The sequence below is a fragment of the Chelonoidis abingdonii genome, chromosome 3, assembly GCF_003597395.2.
Source record: "Chelonoidis abingdonii isolate Lonesome George chromosome 3, CheloAbing_2.0, whole genome shotgun sequence".
Classification (NCBI taxonomy): domain Eukaryota; kingdom Metazoa; phylum Chordata; order Testudines; family Testudinidae; genus Chelonoidis; species Chelonoidis abingdonii.
In genome coordinates this window covers 136790646-136818001 of record NC_133771.1, presented here as the reverse complement: position 1 = coordinate 136818001, position 27356 = coordinate 136790646, and the positions used below count along the sequence as shown (strand labels likewise).

At 39.7% G+C, this 27356-nt stretch overlaps 1 protein-coding gene across 3 annotated transcripts in view; it reads left to right on the top strand.

The window, feature by feature from the left end:
- EGLN1 (egl-9 family hypoxia inducible factor 1) overlaps positions 1 to 27356 on the top strand; it is a 42981-nt gene that overhangs the window by 12793 nt on the left and 2832 nt on the right. For 2 of the 3 annotated variants that reach the window (XR_004374129.2, XM_032783652.2), the window contains exons 2-4: positions 18260 to 18379; positions 21493 to 21629; positions 25805 to 25872. Coding sequence is in view for 2 of the 3 variants with exons in the window: in XM_032783652.2 (XP_032639543.1) it covers positions 18260 to 18379; positions 21493 to 21629; positions 25805 to 25872 (325 nt within the window). In the remaining variant the exon portion in view is untranslated. The remainder of the gene's footprint in view (positions 1 to 18259; positions 18380 to 21492; positions 21630 to 25804; positions 25873 to 27356) is intronic. The other variant, XM_032783653.2, reaches the window with a different exon arrangement.

Genomic DNA, 27356 nt, shown 5'->3' with positions numbered 1-27356 from the left:
CTAGAACATCACTCCTGTCTGATAATTAGAAACCTTCTAATTTCCAGCCTAAACTTTTGTAAACATTTGTAACTGGAGTTTTTAGAGATTTGTTCTCCATATAAATATATATTCCAAGACCCACCCTCAATCCCTTCTGTTATGGAGTTCTATAGCATCTGGATTTTGCGGTGGAGAAGGAACTGAGGGGTGGTTGGGCCAGACCTCCCTTTATGCCTTCATTTCAAAGCACAAAGACACTTGGTGCATGCTTGACCCTAATGGACTCTGCTGGCCAAAAGATTCCAATCTACTCGAGAGCATGGTGTCTGTGTACAACACATCTCAAACTCAAGTTTCTGTGCAGATAAGTAATTTCTCTTTGTCAGTGCTTCAAAGGGCCTGAAATTTTTGAGGGCTAAGGTTGTTCCTAATGTTATGAAGGCCGGGAGTCCATATCCAAGAGTAGGAATCCAAGCCAACATACCTTTAGAGAAGCAGCAATTCAGGTGAATAGTTCTCTTCTCTCACTGATAATTCAAAAACCAGCTAAATAGGCTTTCCTAAAACTATTTGGAAAATCTCTCCTTAGGGTGAAGGCCAAACATATTTTATCTGCAAAGAATAACATTTCAGAAAACTCTGACTGAAAAGAAGGCTTTAAGTAGGGTTTGTAACCTAACCCAGTGGCTCTCAATCTCTCCAGACTACTGTACACCTTTCAGGAGTCTGATTTGTCTTGTGTATCCCCAAGTTTCACCTCACTTTAAAACTACTTGCTTACAAAACCAAACATACAAATACTAAAAGTGTCTCAGCATTCTGTTATTGAAAAATTGCTTACTTTTTTCATTTTTACCATACAATTATAAATCAATTGGAATATAAAAATTGTATTTACATTTCAGTGTATAGTAAATAGAGCAGTCTAAACAACTCATTGTATGGAATTTTCGTTTGCAGTAACTTTGCTAGTGCTTTTTATGTAGCCTGTTGTAAAACTAGGCAAATAGCTAGATGAGCTGATGTAACCTCTGCAAAACTTGTGTGTACCTCTAGGGGTACATGTACCCCTGGTTGAGAACCACTGATTTAACTCATGTTCCTTAATACTCTAATCAAGGCTCCTCTACCTTTTGTGCTGTTTGGGAAATAACTAATATGTAAGAAGAAGAATGGTTCTTGGAGTTTCTCAAACCATGATTGGAAGCGCTTGGTAATACCAGAAAGAGACTTACGAGTAGACTGTATATTAATGGTAATAAAGTAATACATTGAACAGACAAGCAAATGAACAGACCTTTTCAATGAATGGACAAAGAAAGTTATGTGAATTCCCTAGCTTCTGCTACTTTTATGACTATACTGGATATTCTCTTATAGTATCCATAATAATTCTGCGTGCCTCTTGTTAATGTTGTTTCTTTGGCTACTATAGCCACTTTTCATTGGCATGTGAAGAAACTAGACGATGAAATAAGGTCCATTTTGGAAGTGGGGGAGAGAGGTAGAGAATATGTATTCCTATAGGGATGGATTTTGGTGATGCAGAATCCCAAATTATTAGATTATAGATTTCCTTTGGATGGTAAAAGTAGTATAGAAAGCAGTGGGTTACATATGAATTTAACAGCCTCTTCCCCCCCCCAGCTCTTCAGAGACTCCATGTTCACTTTCAGTGGACCTTTTCAAATCCCATTCCTTTTTGCATAGTTTTTCATGGCTCTTTAAAGGAGGCACTACAGTGCTACTTGCTTAGTCATTTAAGATACCTCTTCTGGATTCTGAGGATGACTGGTTGCATTTTGCTGAGCAGATCTTCTGTAGAAGATCAGAATCAGAATTAGTTGGCTCGTGACCCTGTAAAAACTGCTGGTGAATTGGGATCATAATCTCAGGTTGAAAGCTGCTGAATTGGACACTGAAGTGCAGTAACTGCAGACAAACTCAGTAGTGATTATTTGCTTAACAGTGTTTTAATTTAGGATTTCATTACTTTTCAGTATTCACATTGGGAAGAAATACTTGAGCAATTTTAACTCAGAATTAATATTTTTATAGGAATTTGACTATAAATAATACAAAATCCTTTTATTACAAAACTCTGCAGCCTAACATCTCAAATTTCTAGTGGGCACTAACAACAACTCTAAGACTGAGTATAATTTTTATAGTTCAGTTAATATAGTCCAAACACAATTAGGGCATGATCGAGCTAAAAGCTACTTTTTATGGCAACTGGCCTACAGAAGTTCTGACTTGTACAACAGAGGCTATTCAGAATTTTGAGGATCCATAGAATGTCTGCACCATTTCTTTCCCAAGACCAGAGTCTGACGCTATCCTGCATTTCGGTAAATGTCAGTCAGGATCTTGAAAACAATGTCAGATGAGTGCAATGAACCATTTTAGGGACCTCTGCTATGTTTTACGGGGAGTGGGTGGTAAGCTGGAGTAGAGTTTCTGATGGGCAATACATGGACCGAAAATGTCAATTTAAACCCTGCTACTGAGGGATTCTACCCTACAGCCCTCCACTTGTCATTTTCAGTTGTCAGGTTAATAATTTGGGGTCCTTAGCAATGGGATGGAGGATGGAGATGTCTGTGTTGACATGCATTTCCTGTGACTGCTGGGTTGACCTATTGTAGAGCCAAGATCTGGGACCTTCCAGTACTTCTGCAGTTCAGGAGGCTGCAGATATTTTTGTCTAGATGAGTTTTTTAAACTGGTATAACAATGAATAATTTAAGTTGATAGTATTCAGGAGTTGAATGTGCTTGGAAGTTATGTAATGTAAAACTTTAATTTCTGTAGGTCTTAAAACTCTCCATACTCCTATACTGACAAGAATCTTCCACTAAAATTCCAGTAGACTTCTCTGCATTCTAAAAAATCCTGTAGATGTGGAAAGAGGAGATGATGTACTGGCAAGAAAAGTTTTCAGAGCTGTTCTTGGTCAGTTTTACTAGATCCTGAGTTTTCTTTACGGTCTCATTTTAAACATCCATTCAGCTAACATTCACCACAATGGTGAAACTCAACAGTTTGTGCTTCAGTAGAACATTTGATCTGTTTTTAGTAAAGGGTATCAGTCTCTTATTTATTTCAGTTGAAGTTGTTCCATTGCTGTTAAGATAGCTGGCACATAGCCTTGGCATTGTGAGAAAGGAAACTGTGGCCAGTTGATAAGGGAATCTTTAGCTAATTAAATTTCAGCTGGCATGTTATATTATGCCCAGTGAAATAAATGGTCAGTCTTACTGTTGGATAGCTTAACTTTATTTATGGTCTGAATGGGGGATGGAGTATCAGCCAGTTTTGAAACCCTCTTATTCATAAAAGTAAATCCATCTTTTTGTTTTTAAAAAAGTACTGTCGTTTTTATTGGTGGAAACAGAAGAAACTAATCTTATGGCGAGTCAGTGTGCATCTTTTCAGTAAAGATACAGTGAGTATTTTTTGCTGTACTACAATGCTACCAGAGTGAATTGGCTGGAAGTCTGATTACTTCTTACCTTTTCAAGGTATGCCATCAACTTGAAATCTGAATAATTTAAAAAGTTAGTCTCCAATATTAAACCTGCCATGAGTACTTTTGCCAGTTTTTGTGGTTGTAAAGCTATATTTTTTTCCAATTTTTTTAAAAAATTATTCCTTGGTGTCAGAAAGACCCACTGAATAGGGAAAGCTGACTACAGTGAAATGACACACAGCCCCCAAACTTTCAAATACACACAATGTAGGGGGAGGATGGCCCCAAACCTCTAGTTTAGTTTATTTTTTTACGGTAGACTTAGGTATTTCTTGTAAGAGTAGATAAAACATCTTCATAGGAGTGTCTTTTTTTCCCCTCCAAGTCTCTCCCCCCACCCCACCAAAGACTCATACCTTATAATTTACAAAATCAAGCTCTTTCAAAGCCCACAATAAACTGAAATGTTTCAATCAATATTTAAGTAAAAAATGGTTCTTGTTAAACATTTATCTGCATTATTTGCACCTCAAACACTGCAGCTTTGAGAGCTTGAAAGTGAAACTGATTATATATAAACAAGACTAAAACTTACTTCATTTATCTTGCTCAAGCTGAGAGAAATTTAAAAAAATAGACTAGTATCAGTAGTGGAAAAATAACTTTTTAAAATATTTTTAAATCTTGGGTATAGGCAACATAGGGAAACAGTGTTGGTAACTTGATAGTGTACCTCTATATAAGGAAAGGTGGCACTCTGTACATTAATTGACTGTTACTTTTGGATGCTTGGTTTACATTCCATGCGAGTGAGCATCATGGAATCATTTTAAACTTTAGTCCTCATTACATAACTATCATTTGGTAGCCGTTCTTTGAGAGAAACCAGGAATGGAACCAGAGGAATGTTTCAGGTTAGGATTGAGTAATGTCGGGAAGTTTTTGCGTTACTTTCCCAAAGCATGCTGGTTTTTAATCACTCCTATTTATTGAAATTCAAAGCAAAAGGATAGGGATGAGAAGGCACTTAAGTAAAAACTGTTATGTTCAAATAGGCTTCAGTGGAGAAAATGCAATGAAAGTGGATAGGTCTCCTGTGTGCTAGTGGATAGGTTTCCTATGTGCTATGTGATACCAGTGGGATGAGCAGACTCCACAGTGGAGGACTCTGTACAAAACTGGTGGTTTAGGAGAGCGGTGGTGAGTATCTTAACTGATCTAAGTAGTCCGTGTACAGCAGAAAGATGTGGAATTTCCCAGAGGACTTGTCTGGTTGGAGACCAGACCCTGTCTCTGATGGGATGATACATGGGAATCTGAAGAGATTCTCAGAAATTCCCTCTCAACAAGTCTTCACTTGTGGCTTTTACCACTCTAATGAGTAATCTGGCCATTAGAGCTGTTTCATTTCGTATGTCTACAGACTGATGAAGGCTATGTTGCATTCAATAGACTTTCTTAGTAGTCAAAGGCTAGAAAATTACTCTTTTTTTTTTTTTTTTTTAAGAATGTTGGAGCCTGGTAACAGGCCTCAGTCACTTAGATGGGCTTGGTGTTAATTGCTGTTTCCTATAATAGTAATGAATTTATGGGAATGAAACATTGTTAGTGGACTAGCCTGGTACTTGAAAAATATAAATCTAATTTTATAGCTATTTTTAGCAAATGCACACTCAAATTGTTTCTGCACTTATCTTTGAGCAGCAGATCACCATTTGGTCATAATATTGCAATTCTGTCAAAGTGAGCTAGTATTATAACAATCTGCTGTAACAGTTTATACAAGCACAAATGGTAACTGTTTCTGGAGGTAACTGTTTCTGGATGTTAGCTTTCCTTTCCATTTAGCGTACTTAGGTTCTTCTATTTTCTCTCAGCATAAGTGAGTAATTTTACCAAGCAGTTACGTCAGTTATTGATTTAGAATTACGTGCATAGGATATGCTTAGTTTTATTCATATTATTAATACTTACATTAAAATAAAAATACCTTAATATGGGACGATTTGGGAATTCAAAGCTTTTGTGTTAAAAGGACACAAAGTTAAAACACGTTTTTCTGACTGTTTGACCTACTGTTGTAATGCGTAAGACTAGTTATGCTTAAGATAAGAGAAAATACATACTTTTCTTGTCAAATGCACAAAGAAAACTGACAGCTCTGTGTCAACAGTTTCCTCAATTGTGTTATCTAATCATTCAGTCTCCCCTGTTTTGAATCTTCACACATCAGCAAGGAAGAGATACAGTTAATACTTAATATAGGAAAAAGTGAGGTAAAACTACAAAATTTGCAGAGGATTTGGGAGTAGAGGTAGTACTTGAAGATGCATTTACCTTTATAATTGACAATGTTTTAAGTTGATGGTATCCCTTGGAAAATGACCAACCAAAGCATTACTGGGTCTTGATCCCACTAATAAGGTTTTCTGTACTGTTGCAGAAAAACACAAATTTTTGCAGTGTAGGTACACTCTGAAGCTAATTTCCAGACTCTAAAGGAAAAGATGAATTGGGTCTTCTTTAAATAGTCCCTTTTGTAACCTATTTTTTCTCCAAAAATGTTTTTCACTTAAATTTAGGCACCTTCATTTTTTCCCCCCCTGCACTGCATGAAACAATGTGTAACTCCTCTTTGATTCTGTAGTGAAAGGAACATGGTCAAGTACTCTATTCTGATTTCTCTTTAACATTTGTTTTTTTTAATACCCTTTAAAAAGCTCATCAATGATTCTTTTAAGGTAAATGGTAGTTCCCAGATTTGAAACAGAACATAACTGGAAAGCTTTATTTTTTTGAGACTTGTTGTTTACATTGTGGTACTGTCTAGAGGTCCAAGCCTGTTTTGCTAGGCATGTGCAAACATAACAAAAACAGCCTCTGGTCTGCAAAGCTTACAGTCTAGTTAAGTAATGTAAGTAAAGTTCTAACTTAAAATATTTCTGGAAATAGCTTTCTGTTCTTTGCTGCTGCTGTTAAATTAGAAAAAAAGTCAGTGTAAATTTACCACACACACTCCTCTAATTTAAATTTGTGCTTTATGGCAGGGGTGGACAAACTTCTTGGCCCTAGGGCCACATCGGGTACAGAAATTATATGGAGGGTCGGGTAGGAAAGGCTGGGGGAGGCTATGCCTCCCTAAACAGTGAGGTGTGGCCTGGCCCCTGCCCCCATCCAGCCCACTCCCCCTCCCCAGCATCCTATCGAAGCACCTCTGTTCTCTGCCCCCGACCATCACTCCTGATTGCCTGTCCCCTATCCACTCCCCCCCTGCTCCCCACCCCCCCTCGACCACTCCTGGGACTCCTGCCCCTATTCAATCTCCCCTGCTCCCTACCCCCTGACTGCCCCCCCCAAAACATCCCCCTATCCAACCATCCCTGCTTTCCCTGCCCCACATTAGCTGTGGGGTGGGGGACAGTGGGGCTCAGTCCTTTCCCTGTGCATTCCCTCTGCTCGTTTGGCTGTTCTCCCTAGCAGTTGGGCAGGGCTCACTCCCTATCTGGACTTGGCTGCTGGGGACAGAAGCCAAGCATGTGGGGGGTGGAGGGGGGCTCTGGCTTGCTTTGTCCCTGGCAGCAGGGCCTAGGCACCTTGACTGCCCCTCTGTAACCCTCCTGACCGTGCCACCCTGGAGCACCAGGTCTGGTGGTGCTATAGCCACGCGGGGGAACTGTTGTGACTGGGAGGGAGGGGCTAGGGGCTAGCCTCTGCCCTGCTCACCATGCTGCCCACACGCTGCCAGGGAGTTGGGCTGTCTCCTCCGCAAGCCTGTCCTGATCCCTCTCCCTGGCAGGAGCTCAGGGCCAGAAGGAAGGGTCCTGCAGGCTAGTTGTGGCTCACGGGCTGTAGTTTGCCCCCCTCTGTTCTAAGACTTACAGCACAGAAACTGAAGCAATCCTTTTAGCCATAAAATAGAGCCTTTTCAGGCGATACCAATGCAAGCTTCCCCTGCTCTTCTGACATTGTGTTTCAGCCATGTTTAGGGGGAGCATGTTTTGGAGGAGTATTGTCCATGCCCCTTCTGTCATTGTTATATTATCTATCTCAGGGGTCCGCAACCTTTCAGAAGTGGTGTGCCGAGTCTTCATTTATTCACTCTATTTTAAGGTTCTGCGTGCCAGTAATACATTTTAACTTTTTTTAGAAGGTCTTTCTATAAGTCTGTAATACATAACTAAACTGTTGTTGTAGGTAAAGTAAATAAGGTTTTTAAAATGTTTAAGAAGTTTCATTTAAGATTAAACTAAAATGCAGAGCCCCGCCGGACTGTTGGCCAGGACTCAGGCAGGGTGAGTGCCTGTAGATGGGCCCGACTCACCCCTGCGGTGCCTCCTGCTGGTTATCCTGGGAGCTAGCTCAATCCAGCCCAGAGCGCCTTCTGCAGGCTGGTGATCCGCCTTCCAGCTACTGGCCCCCGTGTCCCTCCCAGGACCCCGGTTCCCCTTTAATTGGGTCTCCCCCTCCCAGGAGAACCCCCACCCCACTATCCCCACTTTGCCTCGGTATTGGCTTCTGCTCAGTCTCCATCTAGCCCCTGTTCACTGGAGCAGACTGCAGTATCAGCCACTCATCATCGGCAAAGGGGTTTGGACCTGCTGCCTTTGTCTACCCCTGGGCTGCTCCCTGCAACCCCCAGTACCTCTTGGCCTAATGCTAGGCCACAGCCTGGAGTTTTCCAGGCAGGAGCTCTCCAGCTCCTCTGCCTTTCCCCAGCCCTGCTCCACTCTAGGTACCTTGGCTAGCTACCTGCAGCCAGGCCCTTTTCCCTCTACAGGCAGAGGGAGAGTGCTGAGCTCCTGGCTCCCAGACTCTTTATAGGGCCAGCTACAGCTGCTTCCCTCAATCACAGTTCTTTCCTTCCACTGCCCCAGCCCTCTGTAGGGCTGGCTTTAACCCTTCCCAGGCAGGAGTGGGTGACCACCCTGCTACATGCCACTGAAAATCAGCTCGCGTGCCACCTTCGGCACGTGTGCCATAGATCAGCTCGCGTGCCACCTTCGGCACGTGTGCCAGACAGGCAGCCTGTCTGGAGACTGCTAACAAAGGTGCTAATTATGGTGAACTTTCCACTTGGAGCTGATCTGTGGATACCCCATTCATCTAGGCCATTGAATGATGATCAGATAGCACCTCCTCTTAAGTGCTGCTCACCTGGGCCAGATTTGAACTGTTGATCTGTCAGTAAACAGACTACAAAAGAAAAGACCTACAGATGAAGGAATTGATGTTCTGTTATTTTATCTGTATTTAGCAGTCTAATCTCACCTCATGGACTTGAAAAAACAAAATTTGAAAAATTTAAGTAAATATTGGAAATAAGCTGGTAACACACCTTTTAAAGAAAAGCTATTGTATAACAAGGGATTCTGCTTTTTTTAGATTTATTAAATTTAAATTTTCAAAATTTTAAAGCAGCTAGTGAGATATTGTGAGACAAGACTAAAGTTTCACTAGGAAGTGGATGTTACTTCTGTTAATAAAACTTGGACTTTGTGCCTTTGATAGGAACCAACCAGCTGTGACAAATTCTGTACAAGATGGAAGTATTGCTGGTGGGTTACAGGGTTCATTCAGAGGAATACTGTCATTCATTTAGAGGGAAACTGTCATCAGTTTCCATTGAGGGTTTAGGGCTGCCCCTTTCTAGTATGGTTTGCAAACTTAGGGTACATTTATCCCGGATCCATGGTTGTATCTTAATGTGGAGTTACCAGCAGTAGCTCATAGTACTTTTCCATCTGTGGCTGATCAAGAAGTTGCAGTCTTTCTTTGATCTGGATCTGACCAGAGTTATCCATGCTTTTGTCACTTCCAGACAAAATATTGCACATGGAATATTGTCATGTGCTCTATATGGTGTGGCCTTTGAGAAATCTCTGTAGACAGCTGGTGCAGAACTCCATGGCCTGCCTTCTGAGTGTGCTGAATAGGCATGAGCACACAGTACTTCAGCTATATGCTCTGTACTGGTTTCCTATTTACTTCCAGGAGCATTTCTAGGTGCTACTGATACGCTCTCAAATCTGAGATGTTTTGTAATTCATTTGTTTAAAAGATTGCCTTCTTTCCTATGTTGTGCAATTATAGTTAAGGCACAGTGGGCTGCTTCAGCTGTTTAGTGCTTGGCACTTGGTTTCATGGGTCATTAGTAGGGCATTCTCAGTTAAAAACATGCTTTTGGAACTTGTTCCCTCAATCATCAAAGCCTGTGTTTGGCAAGCTTTAGATCATGCTGTAAGTCTTCTGTTTTTTTTCCCCCTCATCTCCTTTCAGTCAGATTCTTGTTTCAACATTTTTTGTCTTGTTTGTTCGATATCTTAAGTCAGTGAAGACTTATGCATGGTACTAGTGTGTGTTTTGGGATCAGTATGATCTTAATTGTGCTATACTAAAAGACTCATCAATTAAAATTGACTACTTTAGTATCTCAATTTGCTGACCAACAGGTAGTGTTTCTGAAGTTTCATTTGCCATTAAGAGACTAGCATTCACAGTGTGGGAATGACACATTGGTGACACATACTTCTTAAAGGCATGTGAAAGACTGTGTGTGGCCATTCTCTGTAGAGGGCTAATTTCTATTTTTTAATTACAGTCCTTGAGTTGCAGTAAAAATTTGGGACTACATACTCTCCTCAATCCATAGCATACCTCCTATTCATTTCAATGGGAGGTTTGCCCAGAGATCAAGCATAGTATGTAGTAACTAACCTGATTTAATTATTTAATTTGTTCAATATTTTATCATTGCATTCATTATTATTACTGAATGGGGAAAATGTGCTCACATTTAGGAACACTTCTATTTCTGGCCATTGTTTTTCTTCCTTTCCCCATCCTCCTTGCCCCTTCTTTTTTGCTTCTCTGTCTTGTCCTTTTTGCATTTCCTTCCTTGCAGCAACTCCCAACTCTTCCTCATTCACTGCTTAAAATAAGTAGTGAAATAGTTAGTTTACACTTTGAAATATCATTAGGTTTTAGAATGAACACAACAGTGGAATGGGGAGTTCACACCTTTGAGCCATTGTTTCAAGGTTTCTGCAGACTTGGGCTGACATTTCATTGGTTTATGCTCTGACATTTGGAAGACTTGTTTTAGAAACACTTTTTAAAATGAAAACTTAGATTCTGCAAATTCTGAATCTCCCATGTTGTTCACAAATGTATTGTATGGGCCAGATCATACCCATGGAGTGTGTGTATGACACCTTTTGATCTGAAGTATTCTAACTAGTCCTTCTCTAGGAAGTATGGTATATTGAAAAGCCTGACTATCCTCCAGTTTGCTGAGAAGGTTGCTGCTAATTGGGCTTGTGGTGGCATGTGTATAAGAACTCTCATCTTGCAGGAATACATCTGAGAGGACGGAGGTGCATATCTGCTATCTTGAAATCATTCTTGGGTCCAGATCGCTGTGTTGATTTTTCTTCCAAATGCAAGACTTGTAAGCAGGGCCGTCCAGAGGAGGGGGAGGGACAATCTGCCCTGGCCCCCCCCAGGAGCCTCATGAGCCCTGGCCGAGAATCCCTTCCCTAGCTAGAGGCGCCTCTTTAATTTTTACTCACCCGGCGCTGGTCTGGGTCTTCGGTGGCACTTCAGCGGCAGGTCCTTCAGTGTTGCCAAAGATGTGAAGCGAGTCAAGGCCCTGCCGCCGAAGACTCAGAGCACCAGCCGGTGAGTACAAGTGCCGCAGCGGGTGGTGCCTTTTTTTATGTCCGCTCCCCTGCTTTGCCCCAGGCCCCCTGAATCCTCTGGGTGGCCCTGCTTGTAAGGCCTGGTCTACACTACGCTGTTAAACCGATTTTAACAGCGTTAAATTGATTTAATGCTGCACCCATTCACACTACACTGCTCTTTATATCGATTTAAAGGGCTCTTTAAATCGATTTCTGTACTCCTACAAAACGAGAGGAGTAACGCTAAAATCGATACTACTATATCGGATTAGGGTTAGTGTGGACGCAAATCGACGTTATTGGCCTCATTATTTTACAGTAGCTACCCACAGAGCACCGCTCCAGAAATCAACGCTAGCCTTGGACCAGGGACGCACACCACCGAATTAATGTGCCTAGTGTGGACGCGCACAATCGACTTCATAATATCTGTTTTATAAAATCGGTTTAAACTAATTCGAATTTATCCTGTAGTGTAGACGTAGCCTATGATGGCTTAAGAATGAGCATTTACTGTTTTGTAAGGCTGCCAAGTACTTGGTCTCCTTGTTCTTTGTCTACTGAGGGATTTCACCTTCTATTCTTTCAAATGGGTGGAAGAGGACAAAAACTGTTTTTAGTTAGTTTTATTTCAGAAGAATTTTTTAGCTTTCAGTTCCTGCTAACTAGTCTTTCTCCTTGTTTCATTCTCTTCTTGAATGGTGTCTGTTTGGCTTCATTTCCTTGACTTGTTTTCTCACTTTTGTCCCTCACCTGGTAGCACTTACCCAGTGTTGTCCACAGCAGTTATGATTGACTCTTGTGACAGAACTCTAGTAATCTAGTTAATGATTACTTGCTGTAAAAAATTAAGTCAGCCTTGTGGAATCCTATCCCCCATTGGTATAGGAAGAGCGAATCTTTTTGAGGGATATATCCTTTCTTTTTCATTATAGTCACTATAATTGTAAAGGGCAGCCTAGTAGACTTTGTGCCTGGTTTTGATAACCTTTCATGATGGTTTTTCAAAGTTTGGTATAAACAAATTTGGAATAGATCTAGCCAAGTCCCTTATTAGATTGCTGACATCTGGTGGTGCAACTGATTGACTTTTTGTGGAGGGTGTGTGTGTGTTGCAGAGGGAAGTAGGTGTTTCTTCCAGAATTGCTTTGTTCTCTTCCCATTGACATCCCTGATTGCAAGTGACCTTCCCAAGGAGAAATGGATGCTGCTCCCTCTTAACTAGTCAGTACTTATCTGTTGGCCAGAGTTCATTACTTGAGAGCTTCTGCACTCTGAAGTGGTGTCTACACTAGAGAATCATAATTAATACAAATTCTTACAAACTGATTCCGTTGAATCTGTGGTAGAATTTATAGTTGTTGTTGTTTGTTTTATCTAGTATAGACCAGGTCTGAAGATGCTGTCACTGAAGCACTCCCATTTTTCCATTGACGGAGAGAGGAGCAAGGGGTTCTAAATCTGGTTTCCCCACCACAATCACGTGACCATGTGCTTTGTAAAGTGTACAATGTTCTTAAAATGGTAAAAATTCTGAGCTGGCCTCAGCACAAAGCCATTCTGTGGTTATTTATTATTTTCCTTCAGGAGACACTCACTTTTGTTAATGTTGATCTGTCAGTAAACGGAACTACAAAAGAAAAGCCTCACTCTTCTGCATGCTTGGCTGTGGCACATGAGCCAGATGTGGGTGCTGAAGTTGTGGGGAACAAAGGTGTAAGGCGCTTCTTATGCGGTCTCATCCCCACTGGGTTTGTGCTATTGCTTGGATTGATGGTTTCCAGGCAATGACACATGCTGTTGTTTGTTCCTTTAAACCAGGATTTGAATTGTTGTTCAGTGGTGAATGTCTGGACTGGTTAAAATGTTTACCTTTGAAATTCTGGTTTTACGAAGCAAAAAATAATGTCTGAGGGAAGCTACTTTTGAAGGGTAATATCAAGACTTACGCTACCAGCATGTGCAGTGACTAGCATTTCCGTTTCTTTGCTCTAAGTAGGGTGAGATGATGTAGTAGAAAAACCACTTATCTATGCTAGAAACTCCCATTGTCTGTACCATTAGTGGGGTTGCACATGTAATGATAAGAAAGTAAAGAAAAGTTGTGTAGACACATTTTATAGGTTAAAACTTTTATAAAGCAGAATGTCATCACTGTTAGGCTATATGTTTCTCTGTGGTCACAAATCTTATTTGATCAGATTTAAATACAATTAACATTATTTTAAAGCAGTAGTTTCTCTTTTATGGTATTACTGTCCCCAGTGTGGATTAATGTAAATTACTGATTTTAATCATGATGTAAAACAGCAAGCAGGAAACTTTTGATTTAAATAATCTCTATTAATCCTACTTTGCATTTGAACTTTTAATTTTTCTCAAGAGCAGTTGATTCTCATTGGTTGGTATCCATTAAAATGGATGTGTGTATAATATAGCCTTTACGCTAAATTTGATGGGTTTTTTTGGTTTTTGTTTTTGTTTTTGCTGGCCAAGAGTATATACTGTCTTTCACATTTAAACAATTATAAAGATTATCTACAACTATTCAGTTTCTTAATTTTTGCACTTTTTATTATGTTAACTGGTGAATGATGTTTGGGGTTTTTTTTTTTTTACTTGATTTGTGTCAAAGTTCAGTTTGGATGGAAGTTCAGATTCAATTTGAAATACATAAAAACAGCTTTTTAAAATGTTTATTGGTTAAATAAAATTACCTTAAATCAGGATGCATAAGAGGGTTTATAAAAATGTTGCATTGCACTAATTGAATTATTAAAGGTAATGTTATCAGTAGTTTGAATTGAGCTGATTGTTTCTAGTCATCAGATCCTTCAAAATTTTAGAACAAGTAGACCCATGGGCGCTGACTTTCCAAAGTGCCAAGGGGTGCTTGACTCTCAGCTCTGGCCCAGGCCCTGCCCCAATGCCACCCCTTCCCTCAAGGCCCTACGTATACTAATGTTAATCTTCCTATTAAAGTTGGTCCAGTTCTACTAACCCTCCTTGCACAAAACTTTTATTTAACTCAAAAAAGCTAACTTGTAAGCTAAATTCCAGTATTAAAATTCCTGTTGTGCCTTTAATTAGAAATAAGATAAATTTCAAACAAAGAATGAAGCAGCTGGCTAAACAGGGTTTCCAACCCTCCAGGATTGGCCAGGAGTCTCCAGGAATTAAAGATTAATCTTTAAAGATTGTTGTGTGACGAAATCTCCAGGAATACATTAAACCAAAATTGGCAATCCTGTCGCTAAAGCCAGTATTAGTGATTCCTTTTATTCAGGAAGTGTCTCCTGGTACTAGGAAATAATGAATTATCCTGCTAATCTTCTATAACATTTGGTGGGGAGGGGGAAATCATCAATTTTACACACAACTCTCTATATTAAACTTGTAATGTGTTATTCAAGGATGATACTCATAAGGGGTCTAGTATAGATTTGAAATGTATGACTTGACACTGCTAGGCTCTCAGCCACACGCTGTTGATTATTGCAGAGAGATTACATTTGGTTAAATCTTAAACATCTACTCTGTATTATCAAAGATTGTTTGTCAGGAAAAGGCCTTGCAGTACTGCATTACAGGGAAGGAAACATGCTTATTTGGACCTAGAGGGGACATTGGTACCAGATGCAGGTTTTGAAGGAAGTGGAACACTTTTATACACTCTGTATTTATACAAGCACTTAACTTACTCTCCTGAAATCTATACTGTAAATTCTGTTTCAAGGTCTTAGGTGGGGAAAAGCTCCAAGTTAATGAATGCAGGAATAGGTTTAGGAGCAGGGTCTGTTTTTCTGTGGAAAATGTTTCCAGTTTTTCTAGTACAAAGTAAAACACTAAAACGTTAGTTACAGATTATAGGTGAACATTTAACAAATGCCCTATGCTCATGTTATTTTGTGGGGTTTTTTGTGACTGTTATGGTACAGAACACCTTATTTCTGGTCATTACAAACTTTTGAGGTACTATAAATAAATAGAACTTTGTGTCTGTGTCCTAGCTGTATGGGGAAGGAGAGGGAAGTCCAAAGTAAGAAATAGACATAAGCTTCCTACATCAACAATATAAATAAATAATAAAAAGATATGGACACACCTATAGTCATTCTCTTTAAAAAGCTTTTAACATCTGCCAGTTTTGACAAAGAAGGTATACCCGCAGAAGGTTTGGAGATTTGCTTGGAGTTAGTGAGCACCCAAAAATCAATGGTATGTCTTTCTGCTGCAAGTTTACTGCTGCATTATTTTCAGTATTGCCATCCAGAGGGTTAGATAGAAATAAAAATAAAGGTATTTTACACACACACACGTACGTACGTACGTACGTACGTACATATCATATAATGGAAGAACATAGTGTGATTTCATTGTACATATATATAACTGCCGTATCCTTAAGTCGCAAAATGAAAACTCTTAAATATGAATGACTTTGCAGTACATGAGAACATATTGATATTGTTTTGGGCAAAGAAAAAATACATTTCACAGACACTATGGAAACTGTAAGCTTTCTAATTTTCCTTTGGAGTAATTCAGTTGGGTGGGGGGCAGGAGGGAATGAATACTAAAGCAATATACGTATATATAGTATGTGATATTGGTTTATTGCCGTTTGGTCTCCATTTTGCTTCTAAATGCTGAGTCACTGTTACTGATATGACCAATATATATTAGCCAGATAAAGTGTCACAGCAAAACTATTTTCTTCTAGTATACTGACAACTGACTTTAAACATATTTATTGGAAATTCTACATTAAAGGATTAGGTGGTGATAATGAGGTTTTTGTACTATCTTAAAAAGGGCTGGTGGGTCTGCGTCTTCAGATGGCTTTGAAGGCTCTCCTTTGGATTCAATAGACAGAATTAAAATTGTACGATCCAGTCTCCTGGATCAAGTCAAGAAATAGTAAATGAAGAGAATCTTCCTGTAACTTACTCATTTGGTTTCCTTCCAGACTTACAAATTTGTGGAAGCTATGTTGTTCTAACTACATAACTTTTCTTCCCTGGATGCACTTAAGTATGTTTGAGGAAATATTTTCTGGTGGCTAGAAGGGCATGGTATGGGAAGCAGGATTCGTAGGTTTTACTCTTGACTCTCACTGACTCAGTGAATGCTCTTCAGGTCATTAAGAGAAAACTGAGACAGAGAGGCTCTGTTACATGAGTTTAGTAGTACCTGTTTTCATCTGGGTGTTGAGGCTTAAAATCTGTAATGGACTTATGTGGCACTTCTCATCCAAATATCTCAAATAACTTTTTATATATTGTAGTATTCCTTTACATTTGGATGGAGGTGCGGATGAAATAACAGCTGGGGATAGGTGTGGGTGAGGCTGTATCCAGCAAAAACTGGACTCAGCTTTCAAAGCTGTGCAAGTTCTAGAAAACCAGATATTGGTTCTGTGGTAGACTGACATTTTTTCAAAAGAGAGGTTGTCTTTCTACGGAAGCCAATGTCTTCCTTTTCAAAACTAGCTTCATTTTTCATTCGTTAATTCCTGTGGATGAAAAACAGGAAGTTGCAGAACACTAATATGACATTGTTTGGTATCATAAACCCACAAAATCTAAACAATACTGAATTAATCTTCCTGTGGCAACAGTGATAAATGTTGACCTTGCCAAATATTAGGTCATGTTACTCTGTGTAATATATTTACTTAATGTAAGATCCTGTAACAGTGAATGCATTTAAGGGATTAAGCAAACTCTCTGTATTTTGTGGGTTTTGTGGCTTTGAGATTTCTGCCGTAAGGTCGTATTAACTTAGCTTTTTGCATTAATGTGACTATATGTCCATACTTTGTTAGGATTCACCAAATTTTAAACTTGTATTTACTGACACCATCTTTAACAAAGGGTCTATTCTAATTTCTCTACGTAGGACTATATTTGTGTCTTAAATATTAAAATATGTAGGTTGGCTTTTACTCTTGTAGCAAGATCTTCTTTCCCATTTATAATTAACATGTGGAAACTTTAGGCTGTAACAAGTCTTTACTGAATGAACCTTAAATGCTTTTAAAACCTGCTATTACAATATCCTTCAATCTATGTGCCAAACAGCAATTTCTTGCATTTGGAATAAACTTTGTAATACCCTATGTTTGTCTAGATTATAGAAACATTTTTTTTTTAAAAAGGCTTTGCCTCCATAAATCCTCTCCCAACCACAATATCAAGACATAGTGCCAGCAAAGCATGCACTGAAAGACTTCAAATTGTGTGGGGCATGTTTTTAAAATGTTAAGCAAAGCATAAGCTGTACAATTCTTGTTGATTATATTAAGATTAGCATGACTGAAACTTTGCTCAGCCATTTGAAAATTTATGGTTAGGGTTTGAAATTGAGCTAAATTTGTTAGTCTAACTTCAACTCAATCAATGAAGGCCCATTGTCTAGAGATCCTTTCTAAGCCTAGGCATCACTAAGTCTAGTTTGTCGGGGGGGAGCCATCATACCCTTTGCAAAAATGCAAAAGTCATAATTGTAGTTTAAAAGGAAAATGAAAAATATGGAGTATGGTGATTATAGGTACTTGGGCATTATGATCATGGATGGCAGTATAAAATCCTTAGATTTTCATGTGAAATTGTTTATCGTGGGAAAAAATTCAGATTGACTTAATTCACAAAAAATGGAATCTGCCACTTGTCCATACCCACCTTGACAAACTATCAATTAGAAAGCATAGTAGGGGTTCTTCTGTGGAAGGTTTGTTTTATATATAAAAACATTTTGAAGGAATGACTTTTAAAATGTAGGCTTTGTTTTCATTTGCAGATCTGCCTTTCATTGTGGAGTCATTCAGTCAGGTAGGGAGTATGGAAATATTAAGCAGAACTTGTGTCTCGAGGATTTTTATTCAGAGTCTTTCAGTGAATCAGGTCTTGTGGAGCTGAAAGTAAAGAGAATGTTTTTCATTCCTGTAAAGTGTTTCCATAGCTACAGCAGTTCAGGAAGCTTTCGATGGATGCTGATGCCTATTAACAGGTGTGAGTTGGAGTAAAAACTTAAAGTGTGAACTGACTTAAATGAAGTGCAGAAATCCATTTTTATAGGTAGGAGAAATGTCCGTTTGGTTCATATGGTGATTCTTTGATTGCAGGCAATGGTGGCTTGTTATCCAGGCAATGGAACAGGATATGTGCGTCATGTTGATAATCCAAATGGAGACGGAAGATGTGTCACATGTATATATTATCTTAATAAAGACTGGGATGCCAAGGTATGTAGTTTCTCTTCCTATATAAGAGAAATTAACAAATTTTTTTCCTGTGTCTGTTTAGGATTCCTGCTCCTGATCCTGAAGCTTTTCATTGAGCTCCATATCACTTCCTTGGTGAGGTGTACCAAATAGTAAGCATTATTGCTTCAGGGTTTTGAAGGATATTGATAGAACCTCCTGGAGTGGGAGGCTGGAAGGGGCTAATAAGCTTAATATGGTATACATTTTTGTATGTCTTATTTGACATAAAATAAGCCAATTACACTAGTATCTGAGCACCCCAGATACCTAAAAATTATTATAAGCATACGTGTGAATACACATTAATGCAGGGGTTCTCAAACTGGGGGTCGGAACCTCTTGGGGGTCGCAAGGTTATTACATGGGGGGGGGTCGCGAGCTGTCAGCCTCCAGCCCAAACCCCGCTTTGCATCCAGCATTTATAATGGTGTTATATAAAAAATTGCTTTTTAATTTATTTGTCAGGGGGGTCACACTCAGAGGTTTGCTGTGTGGAAGGGGTCACCAGTACAAAAGTTTGAGAACCACTGCATTAATGTAATATAAACAGAACAAACCTCTTTCCCAACTGATGTTAAACAAAAAGTAACTGAAGAGGGAATCTATTAATGAGATTAGTGTGAAAGTACAAATGAAAGATATTACCTTTGCTTCAACTTTGTAGTGCGTGTGGGTTTTAAATTTTTTTTAATTAAATTTTTTTGAGTCAAGTTGGCATTAAACAGTAGCCAACACCCATTCTGCCTAAAGGGAGAAGCTGGAGGTTAAGGAGTTGTTTAAAAACACCAGTTGTGCCATTTTAAATATATCAGTAGAGTTTAAAGCAATACAACCCCATCTAGTATGGACTCAATTATAGCACATTAAGATGCCATATAAAATATATAGCTTGTACTCATACAGGAAGAGGAATAAGCTATACTGGTAAAGCACCTTTATAGTGGCATAACTGCAACCATCCTAGGGGTTGTACCAGTGTAAATATTGTGTTGGGTTGTTTAAATCACTGCCAATCAAAATAGTCATGTAAGTACAAAAATAGCTTGTAGATCAGGCCTAAGACTTACAAAAGATCTTTTCTGAGCTTCCAAAAAGTCGAATGTACTTTATGGCAGAATTAATAAATTCAGCTTCTGAAGGATGTCTCCCTTGACTGGAATCTTCACTATATTGTTGATATGCTGGCAAAGCATTTGTGATATAAACTAGCCCACGGACTAGTAAATGGGTACTGTGGCTGTAGCAACCACTCTTCTGATCATTCTGTGTGCAGAATCTAATAGAAATCTCCATTTGGCTTTTAGCCAGTAGTTTTCTAGTTATTCTCTGGGATTTGGGGCCTGACTAACATGTCTAAATGAGTTAACACTGTGGAAGTGTTGGTAGCTAATCCTGGTTCAGTATAGCCAAACAAGATATGCAGAGCTATAACATGAATTCAGACCCTGACGAAGATTGCATTGCCGAGGGACTAAGGAGCAATCCGTTATACAGAGATTATTCCCTCTTATTATGTACAGAAGAAAAGCTCACTCATGATTGTCTGAAAAGTCATGCGATTTATCAGCACATTTCTGTTGCTTGGCACCTTAAAAGTGAGAGAACTGAAATTAGGAGGAATATTAACCAATCTGATCTGATATGCAAATCCCTGCACTTAACTGGCTACAGCTGAGTTCAGTGGTGGTGATTTTCATGTTCAAAGGTTTTCATGATACTGTCTCTTCACTCTACAGCCCTGTGGGTTAGATGGTATATGTGTACAATGTGAAGATCTGAAAACTGAGTTGGAGTGAGTGTAAGTAACCAGGTCAGGGGAGCCCACAAAGCCTGCACCTCTGACCCCTCTATGCAAAATGGTAAACCTCTTTCATTTAAAAAGTAAATTACTAGTCCATTCTGGCATGGCTGCATCCTTCTAACTAAAGAGATTGGTAGGGCTGAACATTTTGGTGATTTTTCTTTAAAAATCGAGGTTTACTCAAGGGTCTTAGCAGCAGCTGCCCAGACTGGCATTTGGAGCGCTAATGACTTTAATTTTATTGGTCGGGGAGGGTTATGCCACAGAGAAGGGGCAAAGATCAGTTCATGGCTTTGAGGAGGCTTTCACTTGGTCTGGTGAGTTCTTTCCTGTTCACTGATTAAACTACCTATAGCTGACCTGCCTCGCTTGAATTACCAGTATGATTTCTGGCCCCAGGGAGAAGCACAAATTGGTGGAGGAGCAGAATAGAACCAGTCCTCCTCCTGTCCTCAACAGTAGAAGCAGCCTTCCTAGGAGAGGGATGAATGGATTACAGGAATGAAGAATGGGCAGGCTCTTGTGAGGTAGAAGGGAGGAATCATTGGGTAGAGAAGGGACAGAAGGAGGGGGGAAAAAAGAACCATAGCCTCCCCGTAATCAACAAACTACTGTCTTCCTCTGGAGAAAATGAAGGCCCATTGAAAACAATGTCAGAGTTGTTCTATAGATGCCACTATAGCCATTCTAGTACTTTAGTATATACGCTATGTATTGCTAAAAAACTAGGGATATGATACCCTCAGAGCAACCAGCTGGAGGGAGGCATGATGTGACCCAAGATCACCAAGATCTTTAGAAAAATATTAATTGTGAGTAACTCTGTCTCTCCTTTTTCTGATGTTGGTATTCTGTAGAGATGCATACTCACCCACCTATTTAAGAACTCCAAGTTTGAAGGGCTTGAAATAAGTGGACAGTGACATGGCATCCAAAGAACAATGATTCCCCAAAAGCTTTAAAAAAAGTTAACTTTTTCTTCTTTTTAAATTATAGATTCACAATTTTTTTTAAATGTATCATTAACAAATCAATAATTGCCCTTGGAGAGAGCAAAACGTAGTGGGACTCAGAAGAGCAGAGTTCTAATTCTGGGCTGTGTTCATTTTGCTTTGTGGTTTTGGTCACCACCGTAACATCTATCTCACTTCCTCAAATGGGTAATGGTTAAAAAACAAAAAACCTTTTATTTTAAAATGGGGGTTGAGAGTTGCTATTTGTAAAGCACCTTGAAATCACTGGATGAAGAGTAAATAAATATTAAGACTGTTTGTTTTTTTTAATCACTTAGGTAAGTGGAGGTATTCTTCGAATATTCCCAGAAGGCAAAGCTCAATTTGCTGATATTGAACCCAAATTTGATAGACTGCTGTTTTTCTGGTCTGACCGCCGCAACCCTCATGAAGTGCAGCCAGCATTTGCTACAAGGTAAGATGAATGAGATGTAAGAATGTATTTTACAAAGCCTCTGTTAGAGGTAGAAGAACATATAATGACAAACTAAGAGCAAGGAGGAAATTTTAATATAGTATGGCCTGAAACAGAGCCCATTTCTTGTACAATTTGAGGCTCCTTTGCAAACATACTACTGATGCTTGATGTCCGAATGCCATCGTACTGTAGTCTTCCTATGCATTTTCTCCTCTTTCTAGAAAATCTAGTTCTGGATACAATTTTGAGTATTCAGAAAATCCTTTTTGGTACATAAATACTCAAAACAGGACACCACTGGTAATTTTGATTTCACAAAGCTAGATCAGTCTCATAAAGGGCCTGATACAGAGCTCATTGTTAGCGCCCTTACAAATTCACTGTCCATTTTAGTCAATTTCATGATCATGAAATTTAAAGTAAACTTCATGGTTTCAGATGTTTACATCTGAACTTTCACAGTGTTGTAACTGTGTGGGTCCTGACCCAAAAGGGGGTATTGTGGGGAGTGGAGGGGGGGTTGCAAGGCTATTGTAGGGAGTTGTGGGATTGCCACCCTTACTTCTGTGCTGCTGCTGGGAGGGGTGCTCCCTGGAGAGCTAGACAGCCGGAGAGCAGCTGCTGCTGGCTGGGCACCCAGCTCTAAAGCCAGCAGAAGTGAGGGTCACAGAGTATGTGGAGGTGGGTTACCATATGTCTGGGTTTTCCTGGCAGCCTCGTGTCCAGGACAGACAGCTGGAGTTGCAGCCTTGTGCTCGGGTCAGGGGCTGACAACCAACCTCACTTCCGCACTGCCTTCAGAGCTGGGCACCCAGCCAGCAGCCACAGAGCTTCCTGCAGCTGGGGGTGGTTCCTGCAGGTGGGTCTGACTCAGCTCCAGGAGCAGCCCATGCAGGGGAAGAAGTCTCGTCGCTCCCTAGCCCAGGCCAGGACTAGCAGCTGGAGGCCGGTGCACAATATGAGTCCCTAGCTGAGGTGCCCCCATCCCTGGCCCTCCCCTATAATAGCCAGATTTCACAGTCCGTGATATGTTTTTCACGGCCGTTAATTGGGTAGGGTCCTACTCATATTCAGTGATGTGTTCTCACTGATTACAACTGGCTTTTTATTAGGCCTATATTGTGTTAATTTTCCTCCTTGCTCCTAGTTAGACAGCGTGTGTTTGAGATTGGCTAGGCATAGCAATTTTCTTTGCCATTCTTTTAATTTGGGGAGGTTACTGTCTTTATTTTAAAATTTCCTTTGTTTTCCCCGCCAGTTTTACACCACAAAAGTGGCTGTGGCTGGGGAAAGGATAGGGTGTTCCTCTGTACTCAGCTCTCTCTCTGGAGTACTATGTTGCTCCTTGTCTGAATTGCAAACAGAACTTCACTCTCACCAATGTGCTACTAATTCTGTGGTGGAGTGGTAATGGTGGTGAACATATCTGCAGTCACTGCCAAACCCCTGTCTCCAATGTGGCATTACCAGATGCTATCTGCCAATCTACTGGGGTGACTTTAACTACTAAATCATTGTAATTATTAATTCTGTAGAATCCACATTTCATGTTGCACAAAACATTTTGACATGTCAAGATGTAAAAGCTGGGATGCTAGTAGTGACATCCATACTTAATGTTGCCCAGCATTTTAATTTTAAGTCCTTGCGCCAAAATGTTTCAGGCTTTTTTGAGGACAAGGATCATAGGTAGAAAATGTGTTTTCTTGTTGTTAAATTCTTGCCATCTTTTTTTGAGTAGCTATAGTCAAAAATGCTGGGAGAAGAAAGTTGAAATTAGGTAGAAGGGGAAAAAAATATGAAATAGCCCTCACTGAGCCTTTTGACTGTTTTGGTTACATGGATTTGGTGAGGCGCTATGGCCTAAAGGATACAATAGTGGGCTGGGAATTAGGAGATGTCAGTTCTATTCCTGGCTCTGCCACTGGATTGCTGGGTGACCTTGGGCAGATCACTTCCTTGCACTGTGCATCAATTTCCTCATCTGCAAAATGGGGTAATGATATTGACCTTTGAAAGTGCTTTGAGATTCTACTGATGAAAAGCTCCTTATAAAAGCTAGATGGTGTTTATTACATACTGTTTGGTAGTGTTTAGGATTATCCTACTTTGGGTGTGCAAGTAATCAGAACAAAAGCACTTTTTAAAGCAACGCCCCAAAGGAATGTAGGTATTATATGTGTGTCAGACTAACTTGGGTGCACAGTGCATGTGTTTGATCTCGTAGGGAGTGCATTGGATGAATTGCATTGTAAGACTAGCGCCTCACTCAACAGGCACCTTCTAAGGTGTTCACTCGAGCAAGATGCACATCAGGTGAAGTGCATGAGGAGGAGGAGCCCTTGGCAGATTTACTGTGCACCTTGTATACAACAGGGCATTCTGGTGGTAACTAGCCAAATAGGAAAATTCCAGACTCTGAAATTTCTTTTATGGAAAAAAAAAAAAATAGGGAGAGGGGGGAAGTCCATTTTAAAAAGAGTCTAAACCTGTTAAGAGAGTGAATATTCTGACTGCACAGTTAAGTACTCAAAAGTTAGGAAATATCAAGGTTGATGTTGCCCATTATTACTCGTGGCAGCAAAGGTTACTGTATTTCAACTCTAGGACAAGAATGGTGAAAGTCTAATGACATTGCTGCTACTTTCTCAAAATTTATTTTGTGGAAAATCTCACATCCAGAACCAAGTAACTGGATCATACAGAAAATATAATTTTATCTTACGTAATCAGATATGTCTGTTTTTATGTGAAGAGTGGAGTAGAAAACAATTCTAATGAAAAAGTAGCTCACAATTGATCTGGACCTGATTTTAACTTCAATTTTCCACTATACTTAAGGTGTGGTGCACAGTAAAGGGGAATTCTGCTTAACATCATTTTGAGACTTTGGACTTCAAACTATTTGCTACTTCTAATACTTTAAATAAATCAATGTATATTTAAACATTAAATTTTCAAGTCAAGCAGAAATACTCTGGCTGTATTTTGTTTGTCTGAAAGAGAACCTTACTGACTAATGCAAGCAACAGGAATTAGAGAATTGATGTTTCTCTGCATGTTAGGAATGTAAACTAGAAGCATAAATTGCTTCCATTAATGGAACACTTTTAATTTGAGTCATAAAGCAATCTATATATTTAAATGTACAGAAATCAGCTGCTCCTGGCAGGGGCAGCTGTAGCTTTTTTTTGCGCCGCAAGCATGGCAGTCAGGCAGCCTTCAGTGACTTGCCTGCAGGAGGTCCGCCGAAGCCGCAGGACTGGCGGACCTCCCTCAGACAAGCTGCCTGCCTGCTGCTCTCGCAGGGACCAGCAGAGTGTCCCCCGCAGCTTGCCGCCCCAGGCACACGCTTGGAGCACTGGTGTCTGGAGCCACCGCTGGCTCCTGGGTTGAAGCATGTTACTGTTTAACAGTGTACATCAGCACTACACAACAGCATAGGACAGGCAGCTTGTGGAAAATTCATGGGTTTTTGATTAGGCAGAATGTAATAACCTTTATGCTGTAGCCTATTTAGTTCAACACCTCACTTCCTTTGCAAAATGTACCATGGGATTTTTAAATACGTGTGTGCAGGACCTCCTCTTTATTCTGTCTTATTTGAAAGATTGTATTTCCAAAGGCACAATACCCCCAGAAGCTTTGTTGGGTCGTTAGTTCAGTACTGATTCAGGTGGAAGGGTGCCACTTACTGAAACTACTAAAAAGTGTCTATCGTGCACTATACATGGGCTATAGAATGCTGGTCGATCTGTCTAGAAGGGATAATTACTTCTCCCTCCCAGTGAATGATCAGCAGGGCACTACCTTGAACCTGCTTAATTTATGAAATGTGAGACCACAGCCTAAGATGGTCTGGCCGCAGGCTATACAATACAGTTTCTTTCATGTGATTTGGGTAATAATTGTATAGCATTTACTGGAAAAATGCAGATTCATAGCATCAATGGCAAACCCACTTTGTCTTTTCAAACAAGTTCCTTCATATAAATGATATTAAAACAGTAGAAATTAACAGAAAATCTTCTCCCTCTATTCCCCCTAATCCTACTCTATCAAGTGTACTGAAAAAAAATAACAATTAAATGGGTTGTATTATGTAAATAAACGTCACTGCTTGTTTTCCAGACATCAGGAATTCATTTGTTGTATTTTCATCCATTTTATAGGTACGCAATAACAGTGTGGTATTTTGATGCAGATGAAAGAGCACGAGCTAAAGTAAAATATCTAACTGGTAATTAATCACTTTTGTATATTATATATATATTGGTTTTCTGGAAAAAACATGTAAATAGTCTTAACACGAGCCACCAAGAGAGGGTTAACATGACTTGTGTAGTCATGTTTTAGAAGAAAGGTTGTCAAATGGTTTGGGCTCTAGGTAGCCTGTAACTTGGGAGACCCAGATTCAGTTCCCTGCTCTGCCAAATGCTTTCTGCATGACATTGGGCAAGTCACTTAGCCTCTGTGTGTCTGTTCCTGGTCTGTAAAACTGGAATATTACTTCTCCCCATCCCTAATACCTAGGGTAAATACATTTAGAGGGTAATGGGGGCCATGCAAGGACCTAAAATAGAAGATAATTTTAACAATTGGACAAGACTTGATAAATCAGTTTGAATGGAGTGTGTATATTGAAAAGCAAAGAAAGCTAAAACTGAATATCTGGAATAAAATAATTGAGAATGTATTCATTTACGAATGTTGATTTTTATGATAGTCGCTTCTTCTGCAAGGCTGCCCTAAGCCCACTTAGCTAAAATCTGCCTTCCTCTTGTGGATTGCCCTTCAAGAGGAAGTTGATTTAATTTTCCTGTGCAAATAAGCAAGCTTTATCAGAATGAGCAGCTTAGTTCTGCTCTCATACATGAAATTAATGTGAAGTAGTTGATGGCATTGGCAGTAAAGGTCAATTTAAATATTTTTGCATATATAGTTATAGGGCCAGATTCCCAGCTGCTGGGAATTAGAATAGCACGAATTAAGTCAGTGGCTCTATGGTGACTTTCACCACCTTGAGAATCTGGTTCCAATCTGACTTCCTCTGAGTCAATGAGGGTTTTGAGTCTGATTTAAACGGAAGCCAAACGTGGGAGCAGATGCACAAACTGCTTACGATTCCTATTTTCCCTGGTACTGTCGATGACATCACGGACTACTAAAGCAATATGAGGAATGTAGCTCCTTCTCTGCTTTAGGGAATGCAGAAATCTGAGCAGTTCAACTCTGGTCTTGGTAGATGATGGGTCTTTCTTTTGGTTTAACATTAATCTGTATAGATTTAAAAATTACAAAACTAAATACTTGATTTCTGTTAATGATTTGGAGGCTTAATCAGTTATTTTACTTTACAGTATTAGAGTTCACTTCTAACGAAAAGGGCAGAAATGATGGCAATTTAGGGTATACCTCAGATAGGATGTTAATGTTAAAAAGGATAAAGATTTAACAAACTCTTCTCTTCAGTAATTCTCTTCACAAAAGTAGAATGATGGACCAAATTCTGAGGTTCACTTGACTTCTCTGTGAGTTTGCCTGTGTAAGGACTGAGCCCTACACTTTCAAAATGGACTGTCTGAAGTTAGGCTCTTAACTCCATATTTGAGCAGCTAAATAAGTGACTCAATTTTCAGCCATAATTCAGTCAATTGACACCTAGGATCCAAACTTTAAGCACCAAAGTTTGAAATTTTTCTCTTGAATATAAAAGTAGCTGCT